Here is a 17,032-nt window from a genome sequence, read left to right as displayed (position 1 = left end):
TGGTTCTTTTTTGCAAAGCAGTTTACATTTAACTCATTTGATTTTTATAACAACTTTGTGAGATAGGTACTATTATGATCCCTATTTTACAGATGAGGAAACCGAGGCAGGCAGACAGTAACTTTCCCAAGGTCATGTAACTGGTAAATGTGTGAGTCAGGATTAGAACTCAGGCCCTCTGGACTCCAAGCACTCTACTCACTTGTAAGATTAAAATTTAATATCCAACACTCCAAGTATTTTTATAAGATTTATTAATCACATGAAGTAAAGGAATAAAATAGCCTGAATAAAGAGGGGTTTTCTCGGACCACGTTCGTGGGAGAAGAGAAAGCGAGGAGGAGAGCACAGAAAGAAGAGAGCGAAGGTGGGGTCACACACAACTTCATCAAAATAGTGTACGGACGCAATGTGGGGACGAAAGAGGAAAGGGATGCTGGGTAATGTAGTTCAAAGGTACAAAATTCCAATTATACTCACTGAATTGCCTACCTGTCCCTAATCTTTAGGGGAACAAAAGAGAATGATGATTTTTTTTTCAGAAACAAGCCCCATTCTGAAGCCTGTGAGTATCCTAATAATCACTGCATTGGTGATCTGGAAAGGTTCCTCACCTTAAAGATAAAGAATAAGAACCCGTCTCTTTGCTGTTTCTATTCTCACCACTTCCAGAGACCTGACTCCCTATGAGGGAGACTCAACATAGGCCGTGAAAAGCAAGGTTCTGGTCATGAAGCTGAGCACTGCAGGGCCTTTTCTAGGGGTATCATCCTATTACTGGGCCTGCAGTACAGGCTAACTTACTGCAAAACTCCCAAGAACAAAAATATCTTCTTTTTTGAGGATCCAGACAATACTAGATAATCATTCCCAGGGCGGTAACAGAATTAATTCTGGGGTCTAAGAAAGGTTTGGGTGGGGACCCTGGGGAGGACAAGAGGACCCCCAAGTAAAAGGATAAGGGTGGAGCCAGCACAGAAAGGGAGGAACTCACCTAGGAAGGCCTTGAGATCCCATTTTCAGGGGATACCAGCTTTCTCCATCGCTGGGCCAAGGGGGCTCTCCTGGCTTCCTAGCTGGGTTGCCCTTTCTCCAGGGAGTCTGGTCTTAGCCAATATTTCTCCACCCCCAACTCCATCTCTTCCTACCTGTCTTTCCCCTTCTCTTTAAGGAGGGAGTTGGAAGAGGTGTGGGAGTGGTCTTCCTTGATTCTGAAATGCCCAGAACATCAGCATACGTAAGAGGTAGGAGGCCACCAGCCAGGGGAGAGAAGTTTTTTGTTTTTTTTTTTACCCTTGTACTTCGGTGTATTGTCTCATAGGTGGAAGATTGGTAAGGGTGGGCAATGGGGGTCAAGTGACTTGCCCAGGGTCACACAGCTGGGAAGTGGCTGAGGCCGGGTTTGAACCTAGGACCTCCTGTCTCTAGGCCTGACTCTCACTCCACTGAGCTACCCAGCTGCCCCCTAGGGGAGAGAAGTTTTGCTAGTGGAAACCAGTCCAAAGGAATGCAACACCACCAAAAGCCTGGGAATCACAGGCATGGGCTTGGCTTCTGGTTCCATAGCTCAGTAGGTGTGTGTGAGTTTCAATTGTAAAATGGGGACTGTAATATCTGTTGTATTATACAGTTATCCAATTCAATGATGCCTATGAAAGTGCTTTGGAAATTGCAGAGGATGATGATGTAGATGGTACAGGGTGCCATAAGGGGCCCAGAAGGAGTTTATAAGCCACTCTCTAAGATGAAAGCATAAATCTCTCATTTTATGAGATAACCTAGAGTTTGAAGGCATGGGCCATGACCTCTGCATAATTACAATTTGAACCCTAGAACTACCATTCCCAGCATCCCATATTCCTTCTCATATTATATACACTAACGTAGAGAGGATATAAATTTTGGGTAGCCCCACCTCTCTCTCTCTCTCTCTCTCTCTCTCTCTCTCTCTCTCTCTCTCTCTCTCTCTCTCTCCTTGTGATCATGGCTGGCTTAAGCAGGCTTTTGGGAGAGGCAACAGAACTATTCACATTTCACATATATTTTGGCTTCATTTTGGTTAAATTTATATAGTTTTATTTTATTTTGGTTAGATAATTATGTTTTATTCTATTTCCTTTTTATTCTTTACTTCAAGTTATTATTAATAAACTTTATAAAATATAATACTTGGAGTATTGGACATTAATTTAAATCTTACACCTCCTGATCTCCGTGGATCAATGCCCCATTTTTGCTCCCCCGCCACGGTATACTGTAGTAAAAGCTCAGGTACAATAACATACTGTGCTCGACGCAGGCAATTCTTTCTGGAGACAAAGGGAGAGGGATTAGAAATATGGTTATCTTCCAGGCACAACAGGTAGCTTAGTTTCCAAAGAAATCAATAAATACAGGAATATTCAATCAATAAATACAGAAACACTCAAAGCCACCAAGCTCACCTGGAAGTAGTCAGGCAAAACATATTATTACCTGGAGATTATACAGGCTGTCTTCACTGAAGAGAGACTCTGCAGATCAACAAGGAAACTATGCATGGAAAAAAAGGAAGACAGCAAAAGGCCTAAAGGATTGTTGTCTGGCAAGCTTAGCAGGTTAACTAAGCGCACAGGTAGAAGAAATGCTTGAAAGGACTCAGGGAAACAAGTCTCAATCGCATGGCCTTGCTACAGGTCACTCAGAAATAGAAGCCATCAATTACTGCCGGGCAATTCCCTGGCATAGGTGGCTGTGAGTGAAAATTCTTTAAGATGCCAGTTAGTGATATGGGCTGAGATGTAAAGAGTGACAGGCTCTATTTTAAGCAGTAAAAAGCAATGCAATCCAATTCAACTTAATTTAAAAAAGGCTAACCATCTTGGATGCAAATGCACGTGCATGTACACACAACAAAATTGTAACAACAAAAACCAGTTACTGCCTCCAAGGAGCTGACGTTCCGATGGAGAGGATATGACATGTACACAAACAGTACAAAGCAAACTAATGATTGAGGAGGCATTGACAATCAAGGGAGATTTTGCAGAGCACGTGGCACCTGCAATGAGACTAGAGACAAGATTCTGAAAAGAAAACAGGAAGAGGAAGTGAGCATTTCCCTGGCACGGGGAACTTACTATTTAAATGCAAGTAGGTTTACATTTAGGAGTGGACGGATTGGCTATTATATACTTTGGAAGTTAGCATTTGGGAGGAAGAGCAGTCCACAAATCAAAAAGCATTGATGAAGTGTCTACCATGTGTGAGCACTGTGTTAAGTTCTGAGAAAATGAAGGACAAAAACAACCACTGACCTCAAAGATTTCACAGTCTAATAGGGGCGACAATGCAAGCAGCTGTGTATAATCAAGACAGACTGCATAAACTGGAAATCATTTCAAAGGAGAAAGATTTCTCCCAGAAAGTGGTATTTTAGCTGAGATTTGAAAAATCTAGGGAAGCCAGTAGGAAGAGACAAAGAAATAGAGAATCCCAGGCACATGGAATAGAGTTGGGAGATAGGAGGGAGGGGAAGCATATTTGTAGCCCAGGTAATATTTAGTTGGAGCCTTTATTTTCCAGTGATAAGACTGCTGGCATCACCAGTAAGAGTATAATCAGAAAAAAGAGGGCCCTGGACAGAACCTGAGGGATACACACAGTAGGTATGATAGGATGATAGATCCAGTGGCAACATCTGGAGCTATTAGACAAGAACCATGAGAGTGGACACAAAAACTCAACAAGGAGAGAGTATCCAGAGAGAAGGTGGTCAATAGTAAAAACAGAGAGAGCTCAAAGAGGATGAGGACTAAGAAGAGGCTATCAGATTTGACCATTAGATTACTGGTAATTTTGGAGAGGGAGATTTCTCTATATTCCTCCTGCCCAGTTCAATGATCATCTCTACACAGATGACTCCTTATACTCATTTATCCAGCTTTAGTCTCTCTCCTGAGATCCAGTTCCAAATCACCAACTTCCTGTACGAAATTTTGAAAAAATGTCCCACAAATCTCAAACTCAATATTTTGGAAACAGAAGTCATTTCACTCCCATTCCCTCTCAATCCTCTTTTGTTTTGAATTTCCCTATTACTGTAGAGGATATCACCTTTCTCTTGGTCACTCCGGTTTGAAACCTTGGAATAATCCTCAAATTCCTTTCACCTCACATATTTAATCAGTTGCTATATCTTCTAATTCCCTTCTGTATATCTCTCAGATGTATCTTCTTTTTTCTACTTGCATGGCTACAAGTTGTTTAGGCCCTCATCTCCTCTTACTTGGACAACTGAAATAGCCTTATTTGTCTTGATGTCTCACGTGTCTCCCCACTCTACTCCATCTTTCATTTGGCTGCCAAAATAATTTTCCTGAAATGTAATCCTGACTATGTCACTCCACTGCTCAGTAAATTCCTATAGCTCTCCATTAGCTTCATGATCAAATAAACATAAAGCCCATTGACATTTAAAGCTCTTTTCAACTTGGCCTTTTCCCATCCTTCTAATTTTCTTACATTCACTATTCTCCTTCACCATCCAGCCATACTTGAAATCCTTGAATATCTCCTTTCTCAGAACCATGCTCAGAATGTTCTCCACTCTAACTTCTGACTCTTAAGACTTCCCAGCCATCTTTAAGATTTAGCTCAAGTGTCCGGAGACCTTTCTTGGTGTCCACCATTGCCTTTAAGGTTACTGTGTACCTACTTTATTTCTTTTGTATGTTCTATTTTATATATGTTATTTGCCCCATTTGAAAGTGAGTTTGTTAAGGGCATGGACTTTTTTTGCTCTTTTTTGTTATTCCCAGCAACTGGGTCCAACATGCTTGCTTGATGATTGATTTAGACCCTGACATCATGTCAACCCCAGAGGTAGACCAGAAGAAATAAAAGGTAAATGTTTTTATAGGGAGAATGCCACCCTCAGGCCGAATGACAGAAAGCACAAACCTAAACATCATGTAACATGTTCTTGGAATGTTCCAATAACATCTTGGTTACTGGGTTCCACTAATAAAAACTTCATTAATCTCTTAATATTACATTTCCTTCTAGCATTGTACTAATATTCGGTAATCCCTCTACTCTTTATCATCTTCAATTTATTAATTTCTTAACCTAGCTGTAAGCTTACTGGCCAGCTATATTCTACTTTGGGGGAGAACGTGGCAATGTAACTTGCTTTTGTGTTCATGGTCCAATTCTTTCCTTGTATACGCAAGTAATAAACATGCCTCAAAAAAGTTAATTCTTTGATATAATACATAGTTAAAAGTAGTTAATCTTGTATAACTCATAAAATTGGGGTTAAGAAGCAAGGGAATTAGTTACTCTTGAGACTTGGAAATAAAGTATCAGATAATTTTGTCAGTAATCAACAGAGAGGGTAAAGAAGAAATATCTGCCTACAGCACTAGATAAAAGACAGACAATAATGGATAATATCAATGGTTTGGGGAGTTTGTATTAATTTGTTATCAGCAAATTTGCCTTGTTTTGAATCATCACTCCAGGTAAGCAGAGAAATTGCCTATAGAAGGGATAAGCAATTTTGCACTGGAATCAAGAGTTATTCTATCACAGCTACCATTACAACCTGGGAAGGGAGTTGAGTACAATAAAGATTTGAAAATATAAGAGTAGGTCCATCAAGAATAGTAAACACGGGGGCAGCTGGGTAGCTCAGTGGATTGAGAGCCAGTCCTAGAGACAGGAGGTCCCAGGTTCAAATCTGGCCTCAGACACTTCCCAGCTGTGTGACTCTGGGCAAGTCACTTGACCCCCATTGCCCACCCTTACCACTCTTCTGCCTTGGAGCCAATACACAGTATTGACTCCAAGATGGAAGGTAAGGGTTTAAAAATTAAAAAAAAAAATAAAAATAAAAATAAAATGTCAGAAAGCAATTATCAAAAATTAAAAAAAAAGAATAGTAAACACATGGTAGCTATGGCACACTCTCTGCTGGCCCCCTGACTTTTACCCCCTTCTCTTATGATTAGACTATTAAAATGGTAGTTCATAATTCCAAGGGAGTGGGTCCTTCACCATCCACCATGGTCATTGGCACAAACTCTCCTTCCTTTGCCTTTTCTCTCTTTTGAGGTTGGCCTAATTTGCTGCCAACTCTGGGCCTTTCTACAACACTCCGACAAAATGCATCTTGGTTTTATTTTGATTTCTCACATTCTTGATACTCAAACTTTTAAATGTATTAAGGAAAACAAGTGCAGTAGTGATATATGATGAATAGAGAAATAGCTTTGGAGTTTATTGGGAAATAAAAGTATATTCATCCCCACTGGTACTAACTCCTAACCAATGTCAGAATAATGTAAAGTAACATCAGAAGCACAGTTCATAAATAATGAGTGCCAAAGTAGAGAACACTATTTTAATGTTTGTTCTTTTAAGGTCACAATAATTTACAGCCATTTAATTTCAGAGAAAAGGGACTAAGGAACTCTCCATACCATTAACTGTGGGATCTTCCTTGCAACATCCTTTTCTTCTAGCCATAGTGTTGGGAAAACAACTTCTTAGATACTTATATATAGATATGTTGATATATTTGCTTTAATCATATTTTAAAAATCAGTTCTTTCACACTAAGATTTACAATAAAAATAATTTGCTTTGTAACTTACAGTAGAAAGTGTCCAACCAACCAACCAACCAACCCCCACCCCCCGCCAAAAAAAAAAACAACCACAAAAACATAACCACTGCCTTCCTTACAATGGAAGAGAAATTTCTGTGATTTCTTTCTTTCTTTTTTTTTGCTTGTGAAATAAGTTCCCATCATGTTGATAGGAGATGCATTGACTTGCTGCTGGAGAAGCATTCAGAAGCACTTCATTACTCAATAAGGATCAGTAAGAGAGCAGTGCCACCTTTTCAGGTTTACAAAGCCCAACAATCTGTTTCCTTTTTCAGGAGTCTTCCGAAATACTTATGGCTGTTCTGCTATTGCCTGGTCCTTGGCAGCTATAACAAGCTCTATGAGAGCTGTAAAGCTTTTTATGTTGTTTGTTTGCAGACCCATCTTTTGCATCTGAAAAAGTTAAGGAAAAAAACCAACACTGATTATGTTCTCATTCTTTATATTTAAAGAGAAAAAGAGAATATTTTTCATAAATATGAAAAAAATAGCTTCCTAAAGCCCTGAAGAACTCTTTCTTCAGAGCAAACAACATTCATTTGAAAACATTTTATTTATTTAATGAGTCAAATACTTAATATTCTAGGTCAAAAGGCATACCAACTGGTGCTCAATGTTTAAGTATAGCTCACCATCAATGAAACCAATCAATTGGGAGAACAAGTCCTTTCATAAAGCTTTTATGATGTAATGCAAGGAGCATTTTTATGCCAAAGTAAACATGAGTTCTTAGGATGGACTAAACTTTTAATTTCTTGACAACCTGAGAATCTGTCCTAAAAACAATCAGGCAGAGTAACCATCATTTAATAAGTTGATGTACTGAACTGAATTGGATTAAAACGGCATGGCAGGTTTTAGAAGAAAATACTTATGAATTAACCTCAATATATTTTTAGACTAAAAGTCTGCTTTTAGATATAGTGTTCCTATGTGTAAAAGTTACCTTTACGTTACATGTAAAAAACCACTTATTTCTTCAATCAGATGTGGCACCGAATATAAGATGAAAATCTATTTGCCTTTAGTTTGGAGTAAATAAAACTTTGCAGCAATTTGTAGCATGTACAAATAGATACTAATTTATCTAACTGTAAATCAGACATCCCCATAAATCAGATATTAAACACTCTTCTTTTTACCTTAGAGATTTAGTTAATGACTAAGATAAAGAACTTTTGGAGTACTACATAACAAAACTTCAACTATCTGGGACCCTCTGGTACTTTGGAATTTTTTTGAGTACCTGGAAGTTAACCTTAAGTGCTAAAATTTTATATTTTAACTTTGTGGACAACAATTTGTTACATATAGAATCAATAATCTTTCCTCTTAAACTTGGCCCTCTTCCTTACTTCCCTCTTTCTCTTGAAGATCCTACCCTTCTAATTACTCTCAGGTTAGCAACTTGGAAATAGTCTATCATTTCATTTTACTTTTTTTTTTTTAATCTAATCAATTTCCAAATCTTGTTGATGCTTCCTCCTTCTCTATACTCCCAAGGCCACCACTTTAGTGGCTCTAATCATTTGGACTATGAAAAGAGTCTCCTTCTGTTTACCTCCTTCCCACCTATCTCTTCAGTTTTGAAACTAACCTTTAAGACGATGTTAATTTGATATTCCTAAAGCACAGTTTTGACACTGCCCCCAGAAAGAACCTTCATTAGTTCTCTGCTGCTTTTAGGAAAGAGAGTAGGGACGAGGTGTTTCTGTGGCACTTACTGTGTACCAAACACTATGTTAATTGCTTTACAAATATTATCTCATTTGACCCTTACAATAACCCTGCAGGGTAGGTGCTATTATTGTCCTTATGAAAAAAAACTGAAGCAAACAGAGTAAGAAATTTCCCCAAGATCACACAGCTAATAAGTGATCAAGGTTGGATTTGAATTATAATCTTTCTGGCTTTAGGAATAGTGCTCTATCTGCTGTGCCACTTAGATGCCTAGATATAACACACAATTCTGTTTGGCATTTAAAGCCAAATACTATGGCTACAGACTGATTTCATATGACATCTTCTCAGCCATTCTAACTAAATTGCCATATTTCTTATACATGACATTCTATTTCCCACCTCTAATCCTTTTCAGTCTGTTATGCTCATCCTGAAATTCCTGGTTCCTTCATCTTTTCTGATTATCCTAGTTGTCAGAATTCCTCCTCTCCCTCCAGCAATTCCTTTGTACATAATCTGTATTTACTTATCTGTAGAATGTTCCCTATTAACAGAATGAAAGTCATTGAGGGCAGATACTGTTAATTTTTGCCTTTGTATTCCCAATTTTAACATAATATCTGAGACATAGTAAGTACTTAATACTTTTGTATTGAAATGTCCCTCACTGGACCCCAGCCTTCTATTATAAGTATCTCCCTATCCCCAATGTTCTTTGTCCTGTGATAATGAGATTAAATCTACCCTACCCATCTTTAGATTTAATCACCAAGTTGAAAACATCTCCATTTAATTCACAAGATGGGTGGTCTGTAACCTATGTGTGCTAGAGTGAGTGACAAATCAAAATTTACTGTCTCCTGGGCAGAAAAAGTCAAGAAAAGTGTCTGTTGTGATTGGACACGTAAACTAAGAGGAAGGCACAGGAAGTGATGCAAAAGAAACTCCTTTAAAAAGAGAGTTCAGTGAGCTGAGGGCTCTTCTGGTTCTTGCTTGGACGTGGAGGAGCTCTGGACCTGGGACCCTGAGACCTTGGTGAGACTGCTCTTAAATCTCTCTCTTAGAACTACACTTGGTGAGTGAAGAAGGCTGACTCCTTTAATCTCCCAGGTGGTATTAACCTCTGGGAGGCTCCCTTGAATGGGAGAAGCCCTTGTGGCTAAAACCCTTGTTAATTGACTTTTAGGCTCTGGTTGGGCCCCTGGAGCCCTGCCAGAGTAAAGCCCAGACTTGAATACAAATCTTTTATTCTACCCTCCTCTCATCTCTCTACTTCCACTCTTTCCTATATTCTGTAAATAAACTTCCATAAAAGTAATTTTTGACTTGAGGCTATTCTTTAATTGAGGATTGATAATTATTCAATTCCCTGGAGACCAAACCTTTTAATATTCACCTAATCAAAACTCCTTTTCCCCATTTACAGTCCCCACTGTTAGTAACTGCATTTCTCTGCTTATAATTACTGAACTATTATCTCTTCTCTATTTTTATTCTCTCCATATTTCTTGGCTATTCCATCTAAAGTCTAGCCCAGTGATGGGCAAACTATAGCCCATGGGCCAGAAATGTTCTCTCCAGCTATGCGACATTATTCCTAATCTGAAATAAGAATACAATGAGTAGGATACAATACAATGAAACTTTGAAAGAGCTGCCTTAGAAACAGATTGACAGATGAGTATTTCCTTTCCTTTGGCCCCTTCTTTAAAAAGTTTGCCCATCACTGGTCTAGCCTTTACAGAAATCCTAAAACAATCAGAATCCATCTTCTCTCCCTCCCTTCCCTTATAGTGTACTCTTCAAGCTCAGCCTAGCATTTGGGGTATAATTCTCAAGACATTAGGCTTTTGAGATTGCACTGATTTGCTGCTGAGTGTTCAGAATGCTATGTTTTGGCCCACTTTAACTATATAATAACTCTTTTTAAGGACCTCCTAGCTCAGTTTAAGAAACATAGGAATTGAAAACAGCTAATTATATTACTTGTTCTCCTAAGGACTCAACATCCAAGGCCAACTGGAGTCTGATTTTGTTGTCATCACTCATGCCGCCATTAGTGCCAATGGGATTGGTAGTGGCAGTTTTTCTGGCCTGTTTTAGTCTTTTCAAGCTCTCTTCCATCTTCTTCACAGAGCTTAGAACATCAGATATAGTTTCATAATACCTGAAAAAAATGAGAAACTTACTGGAGGGAGAGAGAGAAGACTAAGGAATGTGTGCATGAGGCAAACACAACAGTGCAACATGCAGGACAAGGTCTGGGGGAAAACATTGCAGAGAAAATAATTCATTTTCCAATTAAATATCCATTCTTGGTAGATGTTAATGTTTTTTAAGGTTAAATGAGAAAGATGTTAATGTCTTTTAAGGTTAAATGAGAAAAAGGAAGTCTTTTAAGGTTAAATGAGAAGGGTACAATACCACCTTATGACTCCCCTTAGAAGTCAGCGAATATAAGAATGTATTACAGTATTTGTTTGGACTCTCAACATTAATATGAAATACAATTCACATTTATATAGTCTAAAGATTTGCAAAACACTTTCTTCAAAATGATTCTGTGATATAAGTAGTCTAATTTCACAGGTGAGAAAACTAAGAGTCTGAGAAGTTAAGTTTGCTGATTATTGAGAACCAGGAATGGTATTGGAGTAGGCAGGTTGCATGATTCCAAGTGCAGGTCCTACCCATGAGGCCACCTGGGGTCTAAACAGTCAGATAATTAAAATCCAGATGGGATGGAAAAAGTAAAATTGCACCCAGACAAATAGCTGATTAAATATTAAATTAAAATTCATTATAGTAAATAAGAGTTAAAGTACCTCAAAGTTTTAAATAAGCAAAACTTATTTCAACATTCAGTTCTAAGTACAGGCACTTGCTAACTTATATATGGGCTTAAAATGTAAGGAGGTTGTTTAGAACTTGAAATACTATTTAAATGGAGGTGTGGACCACAGACCAAGGCTATAGATTGGCATGGAAAAAGTCTAAAAAACTTAAATATTAAAAATGAAGCAGTAAATCTGAACAAGAATCATTTTTTATTTATGAATTGTGATGCTTTTAAAAAAATAAATAGAAAGGTTGAAGATGGAGGAAGACTTATGACTTATATGAACTATATAGAAAACTTTCTGGGTCCTTTCAAAAGCCTTGGAAGCTAATGTGACTGTTTATTATGTTTAATTTAATTTCAAAACATTTTCTTGACAAAGATGCTTAATAAATGCTTGTTGATCAATTAATAGATATGTGTCACTATTATTACTTTCCAGCTTATATGTCAAGATAGGGTCATATTTTGAATTAAGGCTGGAAAAGGCAAAGAAAAGAAAGGAGGACAAGCAGAAGGATAAGAAGGAAAGATGGGACAAGGAGAAGAGAGAGGGAAGGATAAAAAAAGGAGAAAGAGAAAAGGGAAGGGAAGAGAAGGAGAAAGGCCAGTATTTTTATTCATCTCTTACTATGTGTCAGGTACTGTGCTAAGAAGTGGACAAAAAAAAGGTTCCTACTCTCAAGGAACTTACATTTTAATGAAAGAGACATGATGTGAAAAATTATACATACAAAACATATACAGTGTAAAGAGAAAGCAATCTCAAAGGGAAGGTTCTAGCAGTAGGGACATGAGAAAGTCCTCTCTAGATGGATGAGATCTGAGTTGAGCCACAAATGAAGCCAGGAGGCAGAAGTCAAACACAGAGCACTTTAGGCATGGGGGATAGCCAATACAAAGGCAAGGTGCCAGGGTTGGAGTATAAGGAATAGCAAGAAGGCCAATGTCACGTGATTGTAGAATATGTGAAAGAAGGTAAAGTTTAAGAATATTGGAAAGGGAGGAAGGGGCCAGACTGAAAGACAAAAAAGGAAGGGAAGAGATTTTTCTGAGGATTTTAGTATGGGAAATGTGCAGGCATCTTAAAGAAGAGCCTGCCTTAGGTAGAACTGAGTTGTTAGCAATGGGAAAACATAAGGGTGTGGAGCCAATGCACAATCCAAAAAGAAAGAAGGGGTTTGGGAAGATAAGGATATCTTTGGGAAAATGTTCTTTTTAGGGGGTGACAGGAATTTGGCCATTATCCAAAGATATATGAGCTTATGGATTTGGGTTGGTGAGGAGGAAAGGACTGCATTACAAATCAAAAGGCAAATATTTTGAAACATTAAAAAAAATACACTTGAATGGCTGAACAAACTGTGGTATATACGGGTGATGGAATACTATTGTGCTAAAAGGAATAATAAACTGGAGGAGTTCCAGGCAAACTGGAGAGACCTCCAGGAACAGATGCAGAGCGAAAGGAGCAGAGCCAGAAGAACATTGTACACAGAGACTGATATACTATGGTAAAATTGAATGTAATGGACCTCTGTACCAGCAGCAATACAATGACCCAGGACAATTCTGAGGGATTTATGGTAAAGAACACTACCCACATTCAGAGGAAGGACTGCAGGAGAGGAAACATATAAGAAAAACAACTGCTTGAACGCATGGGTCGGGGTGGACATGATTGAGGGGGTGGACTCGAAACTACCACACCAATGCAACTACCAACAATTTGGAAATAGGTCTTGATCAAGGACACATGACAAAACTAGTGGAAATGTGCATCGGCCATGGGTGGGGGGAGTGCGGGGGGGTGAAGGGGAAAGTAGGAGCATGAATCAGGTAACCATGTTAAAAATGAATATTAATAAATGTTTAAAAAAATACACTTGACCTTTTAAGCTATTTTATCTTTAAGTGATTCTGATTTTTCTAACCTGTTTCTTCTTTGGGAATTTTTTTGAAACAGGGCAGTTCATCTATGTCTACTGTCATATTACTTACTTGTGAGTACTTTCTGAAAGAGCACCTTCTAACCATTGATGAATTATTGACTGCTTGAGTTTGTCCTTGTGCTCACTCTGGAGCTGGTGGAACGGCTTCAGTGCACTGTCCACATAAGGTGAAGCTTTGGTTGGGGCCTCCTGTAATTGTGTTGGCATGGAGATGGGGATAGGAAAATTGGGGTAGGAAGGAAAATGGAAGAGAATCACAACTTATTCAAAAATATTAATGTCAAATTCATGCTGCAAGTGGACCTTCATTTGGAGAAAGGCATGAAGTGTTTTAAATTAAGACACATAGTATATATAATAAGCTGCTAAATGGTAAGGAAATGATTGCCCTATAAAAGGCTATGAAAAATGGAAAGCCATCATTCCCAAAATAGCTCCCCTTTTCTCCAATTTCCAAATAGTTAATACAAATGAGAAGAGGTAAAATGCAGCATTCTGAATGATAAAACCAAGCACTTCAGCTAAGTGTTTATGGCATTTCTGTGTATTTGAGATTTAAGAAGTAAACAGATGAAATATAGGCACTAGCTATAAATCTCTAATCAGAGGAGCCAAGAACTGTCTATCATGTTCTATCATGTCTACAAAACAACTGTACTAGATGAGAATATGTGAAAGAAATAGTAGAATCCTTGTACTCTTAGAAATCTGACCAAATAATAGACTTGCTAAATAAGAAGATGACTTTTATAACAACTCCAAAGGGATTTAGAATAAGTATACCTAACATTTCCCTATTATCTGTTAATTGCAAATGAAGTGAAAGTTAGCTGGATAAGGTCACTCTTTCTGAGTCTCAGTTTAGTCATGTATGAAATGATGGAATTGTATAAGTTAATTTTTAAAGCACCTCCTAGCTCTCACATTTCATAATTTTAATTAATTAAGCCAAGTAATATCCTAACTAAACTGTCTATGAATAAACCTATTGGTTCCAGCCATTCAAAGCCCTCGACAATCTGTTGGCAACCTACTCTCTCAATCTTATTTCATACTATTCCCCACTCATGTACCCTGTTCCAACTAAACTGGACTACCCTGGGGGGTTTGTGCTATCTTACTTAATTGCTATATATTTGGAAAAGAAATAGTTTTTGCTTAATGAGACAGACCTTATTGGTTCTTCGGTAAAGTCTAGGAACGTCCAGGGCACTTTTCAGATAACTGAAGCAGGACTCACTCAAGTCTTGGATGATCCTGTTACTCAGGGAAGGCATGGAGGAGGATAAAGAAATTCGAGAATCCTCAAGAGCTGCTGTTGAGGTATAAATATTCAAGTTGAATCTATTTTAAATATTATATTCTCTTTTATAATACCTATAAAAGCCTAAGTTTCTAAGTCATAGTTAAAATAAGGACTTTTATTATTAAAATAATTAAATGGGATATTAAAATAAACAAGATATTGCATTTGAGAAACTAAGGACTCATTTCAAAACCAGAAGAGAAAAACAAGAATGTTCATGTTTTAAAGTTTTCAGAAAATTTTTTTTCTCAGAAATTTATTTTAAATCATTTATTGGTCAAAGAATTGTTAAAAGGTAATAAATTCATTTTTACCTGAGATAGAGGAAAAATTCTTGAAACCAATTACTTCGAGTTTGGGCTTGATTATTTCCAACAGTTCTGGAAGCTAAAACAAACAAATGATGTATTCAGCTGCTTTTTAGAAATATGTATATTTAAAAGCTTCACAATAACTGCACTATTATTAACATATTATGAACCTATATATAACTGGAATGTTTAATAATCTTGTTCAGAGGAAAATAACACTAAGAAAAAAAAACCTTATCTTCCGTCTTAGAATATTGGTTCCAAGGCAAAAGAGCAAGTAAGGGCTAGGCAACGGGGATTAAGTGACTTGCCCAGGGTTACACAGCTGGGAAGTACCTGAGGCCACAATTTGAACCCAGGTCCTCCTGATTTCAGGACTGGACTGGCTAATATCCACTGTGCTACCTAACTAACCCTTAAATCTTTGTTGCAAGAGAAAGTTTACCAGTAAAAGAGAATAGGCAGAAATGATTCCCAGTTATTCCCTTTTGCCTTTAGGCTAAACTATAAACTCTTTAGGCTGCCATTTAAAGCCCTTCACCTCTTGCTTCCAGCCCACTAAGACATTACTTACCTTCACACATTCTAAGTTCCAGTTAAACAGACCTATTTTCCATTTTCCCCCCACCTAGCAGCCTATCTCCCATCTTCTGGACTTTGCCTAGGCTGACTCCAGGGGTGGAAGAGATTTCTGTCCTACATGGTTTTGACTTTCATTCAGAAAGGTAAGGGGAAAAAAAAATCTCTCCAAGCCCCTTTTACTTCTATAACTATAAGCCCCATTATGTCTGGCTGTGCAAAACTTAATAGCAACTATTATAATGCAAGTTGATTAATATTAACATTTATAAACAACACTGGAGTGTATGCCTACTTGTTCTTGAAGTCTGTCAAGGTCTGCAACCACGTATATAAGCTGTGTATTAGAAATGAAAGCTACAGTCTGTGTTTCAGAAAGGCTATTTCCTTGGTCTTCATTGGTTCCTTGGCTGATGGAGGAAGACTCCTTGTTACTATTTATAGAGGATTTCTTGTTATCCTTGGCACTTTCATTGGAGAGAGGCCTGAGTAATAACTGAAAAATAATTTAATGATTAAAATTCCATTTGGGACAAATACTTTGCCATTTGTAAAATGACTTGTTCAACATGTTATACTTTATGCAGAGATACATAAAGGGCCCTCAGTAAACATCTACTGACAATCTAATAAGGTACTTATTCACAAGGGGGAAACATCACATGGTGATAAGTAACCCCTCTAACTTATTTTTTCACTTTTATAACCAGTTTTAGGTTAGCAAGAAAGAAACATCTTTGTAATTTCCTGTTTGCCATCATGATGAATTTTAGACCAGTCTTAAATCATATAATAAACTACAGAGATCCCTCTCTCCAATTCAACATTCAAGGATCTAGGTTCAGAATGAATTTTAAAAAAATATCCAATTGTGTTTTAAAACAAAAAGAAATAAGAAACTATTCTTTGCACAGCTGCAGTTATGTAAAAAGAACTCTGTTAACAGCACAGTGGCAAAAGGACAAACTGTCACTTGCTTTTCAGCTCAATACAAGGATGTATTGAGAAAGAACAAGAGAGGAAGAATCTTGACAGTAAAGAATAGGTGTGATTTATCAGGCACAGTTTCCAAGTGATTTTCTCATTATTCCTCTGTCCCTAATGCCATGTAAGACCTCTCAAGTACTTCTATATGACTTAGGAGAAAGGAGAGGGCTAAGCAAGAGTAAATAATAAGTAATAGCATTAAGGTAGGAGTCAAAGATTTGAGTTCTATTTATGGTTCTGCTATTGATTATCAATGTGATCTGAACAATTTACTTGACATTTCTGAGCTCCAGGTTCCTCACCTGTAAGATATAAGAATGATCTAGAAATCCCTTTCAGCTCTCTATTATTCTAGAGTCAGTGAGGATAAGAGGAAATCCACTTTGTTTTGAGGCACTGTAGACCTTTACATTTAGGGAAGTAAAAAGAATAAAGCTTAAAACTAAACTGAGACTTTTGGGACACCCTGTAAGAAGTTCCTGGATTTTCATAGCAGGTAACCACTCTGGACTCCATAGGATCCTTTCATAGTCCATCCAGTAGCCACGTTCTTTATTCTTTTACTCTCTTCTCTTCTTCGTAGTATTTTTTTCAACCATTACAGGGGTGGGCAAAGAAAAAAAATTCCCATAAAAGAAGAAAAGGAAAAGATTTTTTTTTACCCTTAGATATACATAATGTTCTGATTTTTGTTTTTTTGTTTTTTCCTTTTCAACCTAAGCT

The 17,032-nt window shown here is 37.6% G+C and overlaps 1 protein-coding gene across 2 annotated transcripts in view; it reads right to left on the bottom strand.

The window, feature by feature from the left end:
• Window positions 1-5,866: 5,866 nt before the first annotated feature.
• COG2 (component of oligomeric golgi complex 2) overlaps window positions 5,867-17,032 on the bottom strand; it is a 68,214-nt gene continuing 57,048 nt past the window's right edge. Inside the window, exons 13-18 of one of the 2 annotated variants that reach the window (XM_044672758.1) lie at window positions 15,618-15,818; window positions 14,747-14,819; window positions 14,299-14,441; window positions 13,176-13,315; window positions 10,322-10,502; window positions 5,867-7,045 (exon numbers count right to left, since the gene is read on the bottom strand). In XM_044672758.1, the coding sequence (XP_044528693.1) occupies window positions 6,944-7,045; window positions 10,322-10,502; window positions 13,176-13,315; window positions 14,299-14,441; window positions 14,747-14,819; window positions 15,618-15,818 (840 nt within the window). In that variant the 3' untranslated portion in view covers window positions 5,867-6,943. The remainder of the gene's footprint in view (window positions 7,046-10,321; window positions 10,503-13,175; window positions 13,316-14,298; window positions 14,442-14,746; window positions 14,820-15,617; window positions 15,819-17,032) is intronic. The other variant, XM_044672759.1, reaches the window with a different exon arrangement.

Source organism: Gracilinanus agilis, chromosome 4 (assembly GCF_016433145.1).
Source record: "Gracilinanus agilis isolate LMUSP501 chromosome 4, AgileGrace, whole genome shotgun sequence".
NCBI lineage: Eukaryota > Metazoa > Chordata > Mammalia > Didelphimorphia > Didelphidae > Gracilinanus > Gracilinanus agilis.
This window is presented reverse-complemented; position numbering and strand designations above follow the sequence as displayed.